Source organism: Camelina sativa, chromosome 12 (assembly GCF_030686135.1).
Source record: "Camelina sativa cultivar CO46 ecotype springtype chromosome 12, ASM3068613v1".
NCBI lineage: Eukaryota > Viridiplantae > Streptophyta > Magnoliopsida > Brassicales > Brassicaceae > Camelina > Camelina sativa.
This window is the reverse complement of record NC_141891.1, coordinates 18,606,226-18,619,768: the sequence shown is the minus strand read 5'-3', so window position 1 is coordinate 18,619,768 and position 13,543 is coordinate 18,606,226. Positions and strand designations below refer to the sequence as shown.

The following is a 13,543-nucleotide window of genomic DNA, read 5'->3' as shown; positions in this document are numbered from 1 at the left end:
GCACACGATCAGGCGCGTCGAGTACACCCTCGGATTCCACCTCGTGTTGCTTTTTTGTTTTATTTTTTGTTTTGTTTTTGTTATCCTAAAAATCAAAAATAACAAATAAAAGAGATGAAATCACAAAAAGTTTAAACAAAAACAAAAATTAAAAGATACCTTTGAGACTTTCTCCCAAGTGAGCTTGTTTAAAGTCACTAAGCTTGACTGTTCATGCTTTTTAAGCATTTGGTTGGTGATAGAGAGGCATTGAGGACCGCTCTAGTGCATTCAGCTTGCTCAGATGCTGTTTCACCCCTATCTCATAGTTTATCAGCAAATGCAACATTCCTCTCTCTTTTCTTTAACAAATCCCTTGAGCATACCATCATATATTTCTGAAACTGCTTGGTATCACCTGAAAATACTTGAACGGAGAAGTCCTGGCCATTGATAGTTGGCTTCTTTACTTCTTCATTGATATCAGACTTCATCTTGAAGTTTTCTCCAAGCTCAATGTTGATTTGTCCTCTCTTGACATCGATCACAACACCAACTGTTGGTCAAAATGGTCTTCCATGGATCAATGGACCTTCAGACTCCTCATCCGTTTCTAGAACCACAAAGTCAGTAGGGATCTCCAATTTTCCAACCCTAATAGGCAAGTTCTCAAGAAGAACATGGGGATTCCTAACGATTCCGTCAGCTAGGATCAAGTAAAAATTGAAGGGCTTGAAATCATTGAATCCTAGTTTCTTAGCTATAGAGAGAGGCATAACACTGACCGAAGCTCCTATATCGCACAAATTGTTGGTGAAGATTTGAAAACCAAGTGAACAAGGTAGTGTGAAGGAACCGGGATCCTCAAACTTCTTTTCGACTTTCATCTATGCTTCTGAGCATACGCCACTTATCAAAATCGCATTTCTAATTCCTTTAATGGCTTCCCTTGCTGTTTCTTTCCATTGAATGGTTTGTCGGTTGATCTCTTCCTTAAGGACATGTGGAGGTAAGAGTTTAGGTGCAGAGATTTTCAGCGATGACATGCGATCTGCAAGCTCTTCTAACTGGAGATCAAAAGTAGCTTTGTATCTCGCTTCCAATTCCCCTTTCTAGGTTGCAAGAAGTGGAGATGGTGTTGTTACCCGAGTATCCACACGATGGTTCTTGAACTCCTCCTATTCTGGACTGGTCGCACGAAGACATACTTGGGGGTCTACTCGATCCAGCTGATCAAATGTCTGTTTGGATGACTCATCGGGTGAGTTGAGGTGTTTCTCCTGGAGCTCATTATGATCCTTCCCATCTTGAATCTCATTTTCCACAGTGATGTGTGGATGTACAGTCTGGACACAGATGGTATGTGCGGTTGCATAATCCTTTGGGTTCTGAACTGCTTTTCCTGGTAGCTGACTAGGCTTTGGGGCAGTTGGAGCGGCACCTTGTCCTTCTAGATACCTCTACTTTGTGTTCAATGTGTCGTACCTAACATTGAGGTCATTGTACTGGGAGTCGATTTTGATTTTGATATTCATCTCTGCAACCCGTTTGGCCGTATCCATTGCAATGTTGGCTTGTCCCTGGATGATTTGTTGAAGTAATCCTATCAAGTCAAGCTCACGAGGTTGGTTGTGTTGTCCTTGTTGTGGCTGGAATCTAGGTGGAGCCATAGGCTATTGATAACCTCCAGAGTATTGCTGTTTTGGAGAATAGCCTTGGTTGTATTGGACAAAAGGCATTTGTGTAGCTTGGTTGTGCTGAGTTGCTGAAAGGTAGATCTGATCTTGAGGATTTGCAACATTGGGGTTTTTGTACGAGGATTGGAGTTTGGTTTGAGCTGGTTATATCCTTTGTTGTGACCTCCTTGATTTTTGATGTAGTTGACATCTTCAATCTGGACATTCTCCCCATTCAGAAGGGAAATTTCATAAAACAATCAATCTAAAGCATCCTAATCGATTAAGAACACCTACTAGCCTATCCCATCCTTAGAAACTTTAGTTCACTACTCAGATCTCATGACAATCGACATAAACTCAGAAACGAATAAGAATTGCATAACAAAAATGTTGGAAATGAAAGTAATCGATGTATTAAAAAGAAGCAAATGTAATACAAAATCAAACGTAGAAGAAATGTAAAACATAAATTAAGAAATCGTAACAAAGCTTTTTGAAATGTAAAATTGTCTCTCTGGTTGTGTATGGTGGCTCTCGCTCACTCTCCATATATGTTCTCGAAAATGGATAAACAGATTTCACCAGGTCTATTGATAAACAGATTTTCACCAGGGTATCAATTCCCTATGCAGTTGTAGTACAAAGGGTTATCAATCCAAATGGTTGTTTATGCTAGCAGGAAGGATGCAATCAGAACAATGCAAGTCAAGCCAAGTAATAGTAGGGTTTTATCTAACAATTCTAAAATAATAAAAGAAAAGAATATAAACAAAGAAACCACTCTACCTAAGCACTCGATGCAAGCATTCGAGTACATGATCAGGTGGAGTGATCGAGTAAGCAAATGAAGTATGAACAACTCGAGAGATTACTCGATACAGGTTATCGTGTACCTGATCGGGTAAGGGATCGAGTGATGAATGAAAATGCAAGCAATTAAGATATGAAAGCTTCTAAGGATGGGGTAATCGAATCTTAAGCATTCCTGACCAATACATATGTCTTACATGCCTCAAGCAAATATTTCCTAGACAATGAATCTCTAAAATCTTGTTAAAACACTCTCGTGATAGAAACAATCAACCTTGATCACTCCCCTACCCAACTCTCGTTGGAGAAACATGACCAAGCAGGCATTAAGATCCGATTCATTATTATCAGTAAACCCCTTACTCATCTAATCTCTTAGGCTAAGTGAGTAAACCTCTAGCATTGGTTGATTCAAGCATCTCATCTACACCTCTCGGTGGTAAAACACCTTAGATCTAATCTCACTCTCTCGGTTTGTTGACAGCATTAAGAACACCAATCTAGAAGGAAATCTATTAAACAAATACAATCAACTAAGACATCCTAACCAATCAGGAACACAAAATAATCTATCCCATCCCTAGAAACTTTACTACACTACTCGGAAATCATAGCAAGGAACATAACAGCATATATGAACGAAAATTGCATTATAATAAACGGTAGAGTAGAGAAGTAAGAATACAAGATAGAAATCTAAAGAAAATGATAAAGAGTTATGAAAATATATATAAACAAAAGAGAAAAGTGTTTTGAGTCGCTCAGTTCTCTCATAGAAGCTCTCGCTCTCTGGTTTGAGGGCCTGCGGCGTGCTCGTTTGCGAGGAAGGAGAGGAGGGGTTTATATATAGAAACCCCTTTGACCTAGCTTCCCAGTCCTGCCCGAAGGTTTACTCGATGGGGTACACGAGGATAAGGTCGGGTTATTCCTCGGGTATATCTTCGGGTTGTTCTTCCAGCTCTTGGATCCTCCTCGATCGTGTTTGGGTTCAGACTCGTTCTTTTAGCTCGATGGCTCCTTCGGGTACATGCTCGGGTTTGTCCTTGTTTTTCCTCATTTTAGGCTCTTAAGCATCTGTCATCCAAAATATGCAAATGCAAAAATGCAATACCCTTAATATTCTAAAAGTGAATTTCTACAATTAATGACCTAAAAATGCTAAGTTAAGGGTATGAACAATGCAAAATATGGACAAAAAAGGATGCTAAAAACATGCAAATTAGAGAGTTATCAGACCCCCAAACTTAAATCTTGCTAGTCTTCTAGCAAGGAAGTAGGAGGGTGCGGCTTAAAAACGGAGACTCATAACCTTTATATGCTAAGCAAAGGGTTCAAGCTATAGTCCTTAAAGATAGTTTAATGGTGCTAAGATCAATCAACATACTTACAAATATTTTTCTATACTTATTACCATGCATCGATCTAGTTCAACCTCCAACTAAAAGTAAAGAACATCTCTTTCACATTCAATAAAGTGTTTGGCGAATTCTTGCAAATGGAAGGTGCATCAAGCTCAATCGGTTTCAAGGATGAGGCTTTTTAGTAAGGTGGTTTCAAACAAATTTTTTGGGTGGTTTTCTCTCAAAAAAAGGAATGCTAGACAGTTGTGAAAACTGTCTAAGACTGAGAACAATTTGGGCATACAAAACTTAATTCTTGATGATCTACCCTTTCCTCATTCACCTTTTTTTTTTTTTTTTACCAAACCCCCTAGAATTAAACTAACAACATCCTTGATTTTTAACTTTTTTTTTTTACTCCCTAATGTTTAAACTTTAAACTTCTAGCTCTCTTTTTTTTTTTCTTTTTTTTCTTTGCTAAACTCCTAATATATATATATATATATATATATATATATATATTTTTTTTTTTTTCTTTCTAGGAGACTATATCAGGATCTTTTCTTTTTTTTTTTTTACTTAGAGACTTAGAGCTAATTGATTCTAACCTTAAGGACTTCTCTTTTTTTTTATTCCACAACCCAACCCCAAATAAACATGCTAACCACCTATCTTTCAAAACCGATTCTGTTAGCTAGTTCAAATTCTAACTTAGCTAAATCAAGAGCCAGTTCTTTGTCGTTCTCAATACTCTGAAGGTTTCACAACCTATAGCACAATGAAAAGGCCTCACTCAACAATTCACAACAAGGTTTGAAAGAAAGGTTTGGGTTCATGGGTAGGAAAAATGAATCGGGTTAAACGAAAAAGATTGGTAAAAATGGAGTGCTAACCCGAATTTAGAGTTACCATGAGCAAGTATTTAAGTTCCATAAGCAAGACAATTAAAGTTCAAATGAAATCCAATAATATAGAGATGTTCCAATGTTCAAGCAAGTGGAGGAAGTATTCAAAAGATACAAGGTTCTAAGCAAAGATTTTTCATTTTTTTCCAAAGATTGATCTAGCAACAATGAACTGTGATTAAGGGCTATAGCTTCAATCCTAAGGTTTGATTTTAAACAAGGCAGTTTTAATCATTGTCCCCTAAGATACATATGCAACAATCCTATATAAAACAAACTAGACTCAATCCTAATATGTAAATGCAACTACATGAACATTCTTTTTTATTATTATTATTTTGTAAATTTTTCAAATTTTTTGGGTTTTTCCAATGCACATAGATGCAGACTCAAATGAATAAAACTAGCATGCAAAAATTTGAAATAAGAAAATAAAAAAATAAAACACAATGTTAAGAATATTCTAGGACGCTCCCCCAAACTTAAATTACACAGTCTCTGTGTAAATAAAAGTTGGAAAAAGAATCCAAGAATCACAGAAAATAAAAGAAAACTAAATGCAATGTTATTTACAAAGATTGGATGAAAGTGGTACCTTATGGGTTGGTGAAGAAGGAGGTTGCAGCAGCCTCCATACCCGCCAACGTGTAGCCACGGTCGTCTCCGGCTTCAGCAGGTGTCGGGGTTTGCTTGTCAGAGAACTCGGTGATATGTACAGACGACTTACTCGGACCAGCATCTAAGGGGTTGATCGAGGGGGGCATCGCGTAGCTCATCGGGTAGGGCATTGGGTAGTATGACGGGTATGGTGGAAGAGGTCCAGAATGATCACTCGTATAGCCACTCGCAGGGTGCATCTCATACAGCATCGTGTATGGCATTTAGTAAGGCGGAGGGAAGAGTCCTGAGTAGTCACCCGATTGCTTGCTTGATGGGTGCATCGGATAAGGCATCATGTACCCCATCGGGTTAGGCGTCGGATAGGCGTCTGAATGGCTTCTCCGCGATGCTTCAGGTCGTGTGATTTTCTCCTCAGCTTGGGGCTCCAAGGATGATGCTCTGTAAGTTTCTGGAGGTAGCAGTCCTCGAGTTCCTCCTAGTGGTCCGCTTCTCCCCATCCATGTTGGTGCGTATGCCGAGGTAGGGGCTGAGGCACAGCTTGCCTTGTCTTGCAGCTCCTTGATCTGACCTCCCATAGTCTTCACCGAACCGGTAAAATCGTTCACCTTTCTCACCAAAAACTTGTTCATCCTCTTCATCCATCCGATCCTCTTGTGGGCTTCCCTCACTCCAACCGGTTGCTTTTGAGAGCAAACATACTCCTCAAAGTCAAAATCTTCCGAGCTATCTCCCTGTCTTTGCCCGGTTTCCTCTCTCTCTCAGCTTCGGATTCCTCCTCCGGATTGTACAGCTCCTCCAAAGGCGGTGCAAAGTCGATGTTGTCTCCCAGCCGGACCTTGGTGCACACTACATTGGGTAGGATCATTTGAGCGGCTCCGGTGGTTGGATGGACGAACTTGAATAGCATCATATCGTTAGACCTCTCATAGGCCAAAAATCTCGTCAGCACGAGGTAGTCGATGTCCAGCCATCTCGGATCGTGTACCCCTCCCTTTAAGGGAACATCGCAAGCCACTAAAATCGGTGTGACTAGTCCTCCAATGGAGATCTCTCCGCCTCTTTCTCTTCTCTTCATATTCCATGACTTGAGGTAGAGGAACTGATCGAGCAGCACAAAAGACCATGCTAGTATCCGCAACATCTCCAATTAGCGGTGTACCATCCCTAGAATTGTCCAAAACTCCACACAATGCAATGTCCAACAGCTGGAGCTTGTGATCATTCACATTCCCAGTCTCCTTTCTAGCAAAAAGAGTGCATGCGAGGGACTTGTGAAAATACCTCAAGACAGGGCTCCTTATTTGAGCGCATTTGGAGCTTGTGAACTTGTAGGGGAGCTTGTGTCCTATTGTCAGCGATAGGGACCTCGGTTCCTCCTTGCTAACCTCCATTCCTTCTCCACTCCCAGCTTTGAAACCATAGAGCTTCTCCATCTCCTTGAAAGTGAGCCAGTACTCCTTGTTTCTCACGGAGAAGGTGATGAATCCGATCCCCCCATCGGGTAGTAGGGTCGGGTGGTCCTCAAAGTAGTGCAGCCGAAGTGTGGAGAGAAAGTGGATCGTCTCCTCCTCATAAGCTTCAAGGTGAGCTCACATCATATGGCCCAGGTGGCACATGTCGAATAGGAACTCGACATCTCTAGCGATGCCCAACTGCTTTATCGTCTCTCGGTGAGGGTAACATGTATTAACGAAGCTCATCTTCCAGAAAACTTTGAAGAGTTTTTACGGAGTCTCCACCTCCTTCTGCTTCAGCCTCCGCGAGGCTTGGCATGTTCTTTCTCTCTGCTCCTTCTCTTGCTCATGGTTCTCCTCCTCTGTGTCTCGATCCTCTTCCTCAGCTGCTCTCTCAACTACTCTCTCAGCCTTCTCAGAAGCTGGCCTCTTTCCTCTTGCAACCGCAGCTCTGCTCCTTGACCAAGATGTTTGGATCTCCCCTTGCTCTCCTCCACCAGCATCAGAATCGACCTCCATAGGGTCGGTAACAGTTCTCTCGGACGCAGACAGGTCCCTACGTCGAGGAGTTCGGCAAACAGCACTCGCCATCGGACTTGGTGAGCGAACTCGATGGTCTACACGATCGGTTGCTCGAGAACCGGATTGGGTGGCGGATCGGGTTGAGCATTGGGTTGGGGAAGCAAAACGTCCATCCAGCGGTTGGGAATGCGGAACATTTCCTCTTCTTTGGGATTCTCGAGGTTTGACGGCATCACCTCCGGTTGTAGCAGCAGCGGAGGTTGATCTTCTTCCCTTCCTTTGGTAGGTTTTCGTGTGTGGTTCTATTGTCGAATCCTTGAGAAGAAAAAGGCTAAACTTCAAGATTAATAGGTTTAGTTGCCAAAAAAAATCAAAGATCACTCGAGTTTTTGAGAGAGAATAGAAAGTAGAAAAAACAAAAAAAATCTACGGTAGAGAGACTTATCGGTGCTGCTGAGGGAGAAGGGTTCGAAACCCTTAAATAAGGTAGGGTTAGTGGTATGGGTATCACCGAGAGTGGGCTTTGTTTGCGGAATTCGGACGTTTGAATATAAGCGGATCCCTTGGCTCATGCGGTGGCTAAGAATGGTCGTCCTAATATAAGCGGATCCCTTGGCTCCACATCCATTTCCAAAACCACGAAGTCGGTTGGTACGTCTACTGACACTACTTTGACCGGCAAATCTTCCAAAACTCCGCTTGGCAACCTCGTAGTTCGATCTCCCAGAAGTAGTTGGATGTCGGTAGGCTTGAATTTCTCTAATCCGAGACGTTTGGCTACAGTTAGTGGCATCAGGCTGACTGATGCCCCCAAATCGCAAAGACATCTTCCGAACATCAATGGTCCGATCGAGCAAGTTAAAGTAAACGATCTCGGGTCACTCAGTTTCTTAGGTGCAACAGTCCTCTGGATTATGGCGCTGCACTCATGATTGAGTATGACCATCCCTTGTACTTGCTTGATTCGCTCCATCACTGCATCCTTCAGGAATTTCTGGTAAGGAGGTATCAAGGTGAAAGCGTCCATTAGTGGCATGCGAAGTTCGAGTTCTTGCATTTGTTTCTCGAACAATGCCTTGTACTTCTCCATAAGTTCCTTGCAAAATCATCCAGGGAATGGCAAAGGTGGCTTGTAAGGTGGGGGAATAATTCTCATTTCTTTCTGTTTCTCTCCTCCCGGTTTGTCTACAGGAGGCGGGGGCTGCTGGAGGGTCAACCCGATCATCTATCCGAGTAGTCTGGTCGGGTGAAGGGTCAGGTTTTTCTGGGGAGTGTCTTGGTGGTTCAGCAGAAGTGGTCGGTTCACGGATATCCTCCCCATCTAAATCATTGCTGTCCTCAGTGATGTTCAGTGGTGCTGTTCGAGGTGGTAATTGTCGGCCACTCCGTAGGGCGACCGCGTTTGAAGACTCTATAGGACTTTTTGAGATGGAAGCCGAGTTATCTGTAAGCACCTGAATTCGAGATCCCAAGGCATCAAACTTGTTGTGTAGTTCTTGGATATTGGCTGATAGACGGCAGGCGAGATCGTCGAATCTTGTATTAATGTGTATCGTGTTGGTCTTATGAGTCGATAGGACTGTGTGCATTAGGGATAGCAAATCCAGCTATGAGGAACTAGACTGGGGTATCGTGCTGTGTATCGGGTTTCGGTAGGACAGCTTCGGATTCAGCGTGTAATTGTTGTACCCTTTGTTGTAACCTCATTGGTTGTTGATGTAGTTAAAACTAATTTTTCTTTGATATTGCATGAACATGCTGCTGTTGGCTAAGTAGTTTATCGAGCTTGTCATTGAGAGCTTTCATGTCCCTCTTGTACATGGCATCTTCCTCTCCAGTAGATCGCACATTGCGATCGTACTCCTCATTGTAGTTCCCATCAGACTGAGCCAAGTTTTCTACTAGGTCCCAACCTTCATCAACATCCTTGTTGAGAAAGTTAACATTGCTTGCGGTGTCCAGCAACATCTGTATCTTGGGGACCATTCCTCTGTAAAGTGTACTCAGCAATGAAGCATTGCTGAAGCCATGATGAGGAAATCTGTTGGTATCCCTTGAAACGTTCCCAAGCTTCACTAAACGTCTCATTGTTCTTCTGAACAAAGCCGGAAATGTCATTTCTCAGCCTTGCGGTTCTGGAGTTGGAGAAGAATTTGGCCATGAATGCCTTCTTGCACGCTTCCAAGTGGTGATGGACTCCTTGGGGAGTGATTTCTCCCAGATGTGTGCTTTGTCTCCCAAAGAGAATGGGAAAAGCCGGAGTTTGAATCCATCCTCACTAACTCCATTTATCTTGGTGAGGCTACAGAGCCTATCAAATTCATCCAGATGATCCAATGGGTCCTCCACTGGCAGTCCATGAAACTTGTTACTCTGTATCATCAGGATGAGACTACTCTTGATCTCAAAATTGTTGTTCTAGACAGCAGGTGGCACAATGCCATTCCTTTGAGTATGAGTAGATGGAGCATCTCCTGTTCCTATGTTGGTCCTTTCTTGAGGAGCTGGTAGACCGTTCTGATTGTTCATTGTCTCCTTAATGATTGCTGGTTGCGGCTGTTGAACTTGTTGTTGTCTGAGTAGCCTTGGTCTGTCGATGTTATCTATGAAAGGACTCAGGTTGTGGCTACCTCTGGATCGTGTTTGCATGCACAAGTACATGACCGAGTGTGTACACGAGGGTCAACCCGATCCAGGTGATCGAGTGACGGGTCGGGTGGGTGCTCGGGTTATACCTGAGATTCAAAACAAACAAGAACGAAAGCGAACAAGTCAGATTCCGAACCAATATAAATAAAAGAACTTGATCTAGCAAGTGCTGAAATCCGAAATGTAGCAAAATAAATTCAACCAAATGGCAACGGCGTCAAATTGGTAAACAAGTTTTCACCAGGGTATCAATTCCCTATGCAGTTGTAGTACAAAGGGTTATCAATCCAAATGATTTTTTATGCTAACAGGAAGGATGCAATCAGAACAATGCTAGACAGTTGTGAAAACTGTCTAAGACTGAGAACAATTTGGGCATACAAAACTTAATTCTTGATGATCTACCCTTTCCTCATTCACCCTTTTTTTTTTTTACCAAACCCCCTAGAATTAAACTACCAACATCCTTAATTTTTAACTCTTTTTTTTTACTCCCTAATGTTTAAACTTTAAACTTCTAGCTCTCTTTTTTTTTTTTTTTTCTTTCTTTGCTAAACTCCTAATATGTATATATATATATATATATTTTTTTTTTTTTTTCTTTCTAGGAGACTATATCAAGATCTTTTCTCTTTTTTTTTTTTTACTTAGAGACTTAGAGCTAATTGCTTCTAACCTTAAGGACTTCTCTTTTTTTTTATTCCACAACCCAACCCCAAATAAACATGCTAACCACCTATCTTTCAAAACCGATTCTATTAGCTAGTTCAAATTCTAACTTAGCTAAATCAAAGCCAGTTCTTTGTCGTTCTCAATACTCTCAAGGTTTCACAACCTATAGCACAATGAAAAGGCCTCACTCAACAATTCACAACAAGGTTTGAAAGAAAGGTTTGGGTTCATGGATAGGAAAAATGAATCGGGTTAAACGAAAAAGATTGGTAAAAATGGAGTGCTAACCCGAATTTAGAGTTACCATGAGCAAGTATTCAAGTTCCATAAGCAAGACAATTAAAGTTCAAATGAAATCCAATAATATAGAGATGTTCCAATGTTCAAGCAAGTGGAGGAAGTATTCAAAAGATACAAGGTTCTAAGCAAAGATTTTTTATTTTTTTCCAAAGATTGATCTAGCAACAATGAATTGTGATTAAGGGCTATAGCTTCAATCCTAAGGTTTGATTTTAAACAAGGTAGTTTTAATCATTGTCCCTTAAGATACATATGCAACAATCCTGTATGAAACAAACTAGACTCAATCCTAATATGTAAATGCAACTACATGAACATTCTTTTTTATTATTATTATTTTGTAAATTTTTCAAATTTTTTGGGTTTTTCCAATGCACATAGATGCAGACTCAAATGAATAAAACTAGCATGCAAAAATTTGAAATAAGAAAATAAAAAAATAAAACACAATGTTAAGAATATTCTAGGACGCTCCCCCAAACTTAAATTACACTGTCTCTGTGTAAATAAAAGTTGGAAAAAGAATCCAAGAATCACACAAAATAAAAGAAAACTAAATGCAATGTTATTTACAAAGATTGGATGAAAGTGGTACCTTATGGGTTGGTGAAGAAGGAGGTGCAGCAGCCTCCATACTCGCCAACGTGTAGCCACGGTCGTCTCCGGCTTCAGCAGGTGTCGGGGTTTGCTCGTCAGAGAACTCGGTGATATGCACAGACGACTTACTCGGACCAGCATCTGAGGGGTTGTTCGAGGGGGGCATCGCGTAGCTCATCGGGTAGGGCATCGGGTAGTACGACGGGTATGGTGGAAGAGGTCCAGAATGATCACTCGTATAGCCACTCACAGGGTGCATCTCATACAGCATCGTGTATGGCATTTGGTAAGGCGGAGGGAGGAGTCCTGAGTAGTCACCCGATTGCTTGCTTGATGGGTGCATCAGATAAGGCATCATGTACCCCATCGGGTTAAGCGTCGGATAGGCGTCTGAATGGCTTCTCCGCGATGCTTCAGGTCGTGTGATTTTCTCCTCAGCTTGGGGCTCCTAGGATGATGCTCTGTAAGGTTCTGGAGGTAGCAGTCCTCGAGTTCCTCCTAGCGGTCCGCTTCTCCCCATCCATGTTGGTGCGTATGCCGAGGTAGGGGCTGAGGCACAGCTTGCCTTGTCTTGCAGCTCCTTGATATGAACTCCCATAGTCTTCACCGAACCGGTAAAATCCTTCACCTTTCTCACTAAAAACTTGTTCATCCTCTTCATCCATCCGATCCTCTTGTGGGCTTCCCTCACTCCAACCGGTTGCTTTTGAGAGCAAACATACTCCTCAAAGTCAAAATCTTCCAAGCTATCTCCCTGTATTTGCCCGGTTTCCTCTCTCTTCTCAGCTTCGGATTCCTCCTCCGGATTGTACAGCTCCTCCAAAGGCGGTGCAAAGTCGATGTTGTCTCCCAGCCGGACCTTGGTGCACACTACATTGGGTAGGATCATTTGAGCGGCTCTAGCGGTTGGATGGAGGAACTTGAATAGCATCATGTCGTTAGACCTCTCATAGGCCAAAAATCTCGTCAGCACGAGGTAGTCGATGTCCAGCCATCTCGGATCGTGTACCCCTCCCTTTAAGGGCACATCGCAAGCCACTAAAATCGGTGTGACTAGTCCTCCAATGGAGATCTCTCCGCCTCTTTCTCTTCTCTTCATATTCCATGACTTGAGGTAGAGGAACTGATCGAGTAGCACAAAAGACCATGCTAGTATCCGCAACATCTCCAATTAGCGGTGTACCATCCCTAGAATTGTCCAAAACTCCACACAATGCAATGTCCAACAGCTGGAGCTTGTGATCATTCACATTCCCAGTCTCCTTTCTAGCAAAAAGAGTGCATGCGAGGGACTTATGAAAATACCTAAAGACAGGGCTCCTTATTTGATCGGGTTTGGAGCTTGTGAACTTGTAGGGGAGCTTGTGTCCTATTGTCAGCCATAGGGACCTCGGTTCCTCCTTGCTAACCTCCATTCCTTCTCCACTCCCAGCTTTGAAACCATAGAGCTTCTCCATCTCCTTGAAAGTGAGCCAGTACTCCTTGTTTCTCACGGAGAAGGTGATGAATCCGATCCCCCCATCGGGTAGTAGGGTCGGGTGGTCCTCAAAGTAGTGCAGCCGAAGTGTGGAGAGAAAGTGGATCGTCTCCTCCTCATAAGCTTCAAGGTGAGCTCACATCATATGGCCCAGATGGCACATGTCGAATAGGAACTCGGCATCTCTAGCGATGTCCAACTGCTTTATCGTCTCTCGGTGAGGGTAACATGTACCAATGAAGCTCATCTTCCAGAAAACTTTGAAGAGTTTTTGCGGAGTCTCCACCTCCTTCTGCTTCAGCCTCCGCGAGGCTTGGCGTGTTCTTTCTCTCTGCTCCTTCTCTCGCTCATGGTTCTCCTCCTCTGTGTCTCGATCCTCTTCCTCAGCTACTCTCTCAACTACCCTCTCAGCCTTCTTAGAAGCTGGCCTCTTTCCTCTTGCAACCGCAGCTCTGCTCCTTGACCGAGATGTTTTGATCTCCCCTTGCTCTCCTCCACCAGCATCAGAATCGACATCCATAGGGTCGGTAACAGTTCT

At 42.6% G+C, this 13,543-nt stretch overlaps 2 protein-coding genes, 1 long non-coding RNA gene and 1 other non-coding gene across 4 annotated transcripts; 1 reads left to right on the top strand and 3 right to left on the bottom strand.

Moving 5' to 3' along the window:
• Positions 1–542: 542 nt before the first annotated feature.
• LOC104773053 (uncharacterized) lies at positions 543–866 on the bottom strand. Its single transcript, XM_010497602.2, has one exon. It carries the CDS (start codon positions 864–866, stop codon positions 543–545), a length of 324 nt encoding a protein of 107 aa, XP_010495904.2.
• A 2,235-nt stretch (positions 867–3,101) lies between these two features.
• LOC147930716 (uncharacterized) lies at positions 3,102–7,717 on the bottom strand. The gene is made up of 2 exons (XR_015574390.1): positions 5,309–7,717; positions 3,102–3,542 (listed from the first exon to the last, which is right to left on the bottom strand). It is a non-coding gene; the product is annotated as an uncharacterized LOC147930716 (long non-coding RNA).
• Positions 7,718–7,878: 161 nt separating this feature from the next.
• Positions 7,879–11,895, bottom strand: LOC147930714 (uncharacterized). Its single transcript, XM_087476996.1, has 4 exons — positions 11,763–11,895; positions 9,130–9,223; positions 8,528–8,846; positions 7,879–8,406 (listed from the first exon to the last, which is right to left on the bottom strand). The coding sequence occupies exons 1-4, from the start codon at positions 11,893–11,895 to the stop codon at positions 7,879–7,881; spliced, it is 1,074 nt and encodes a 357-aa protein (XP_087333122.1).
• Positions 9,334–9,438, top strand: LOC147930715 (small nucleolar RNA R71). The gene has a single exon (XR_015576784.1). It is a non-coding gene; the product is annotated as a small nucleolar RNA R71 (small nucleolar RNA).
• Positions 11,896–13,543: the final 1,648 nt, after the last annotated feature.

Bases quoted from the DNA above. Each gene is read 5' to 3' on its own strand.
- LOC104773053 (XM_010497602.2), bottom strand. From the start codon at position 866: ATGAAAGTCGAAAAGAAGTTTGAGGATCCCGGTTCCTTCACACTACCT.
- LOC147930714 (XM_087476996.1), bottom strand. From the start codon at position 11,895: ATGGGGTACATGATGCCTTATCTGATGCACCCATCAAGCAAGCAATCG. The intron at 8,847-9,129 runs GTACAAGAGGGA...CATTAATACAAG, and splicing joins ACTGGAGAGGAAGATGCCAT to ATTCGACGATCTCGCCTGCC. The intron at 8,407-8,527 runs GTTGACCCTCCA...TGATTTTGCAAG, and splicing joins CTACTCGGATAGATGATCGG to GAACTTATGGAGAAGTACAA.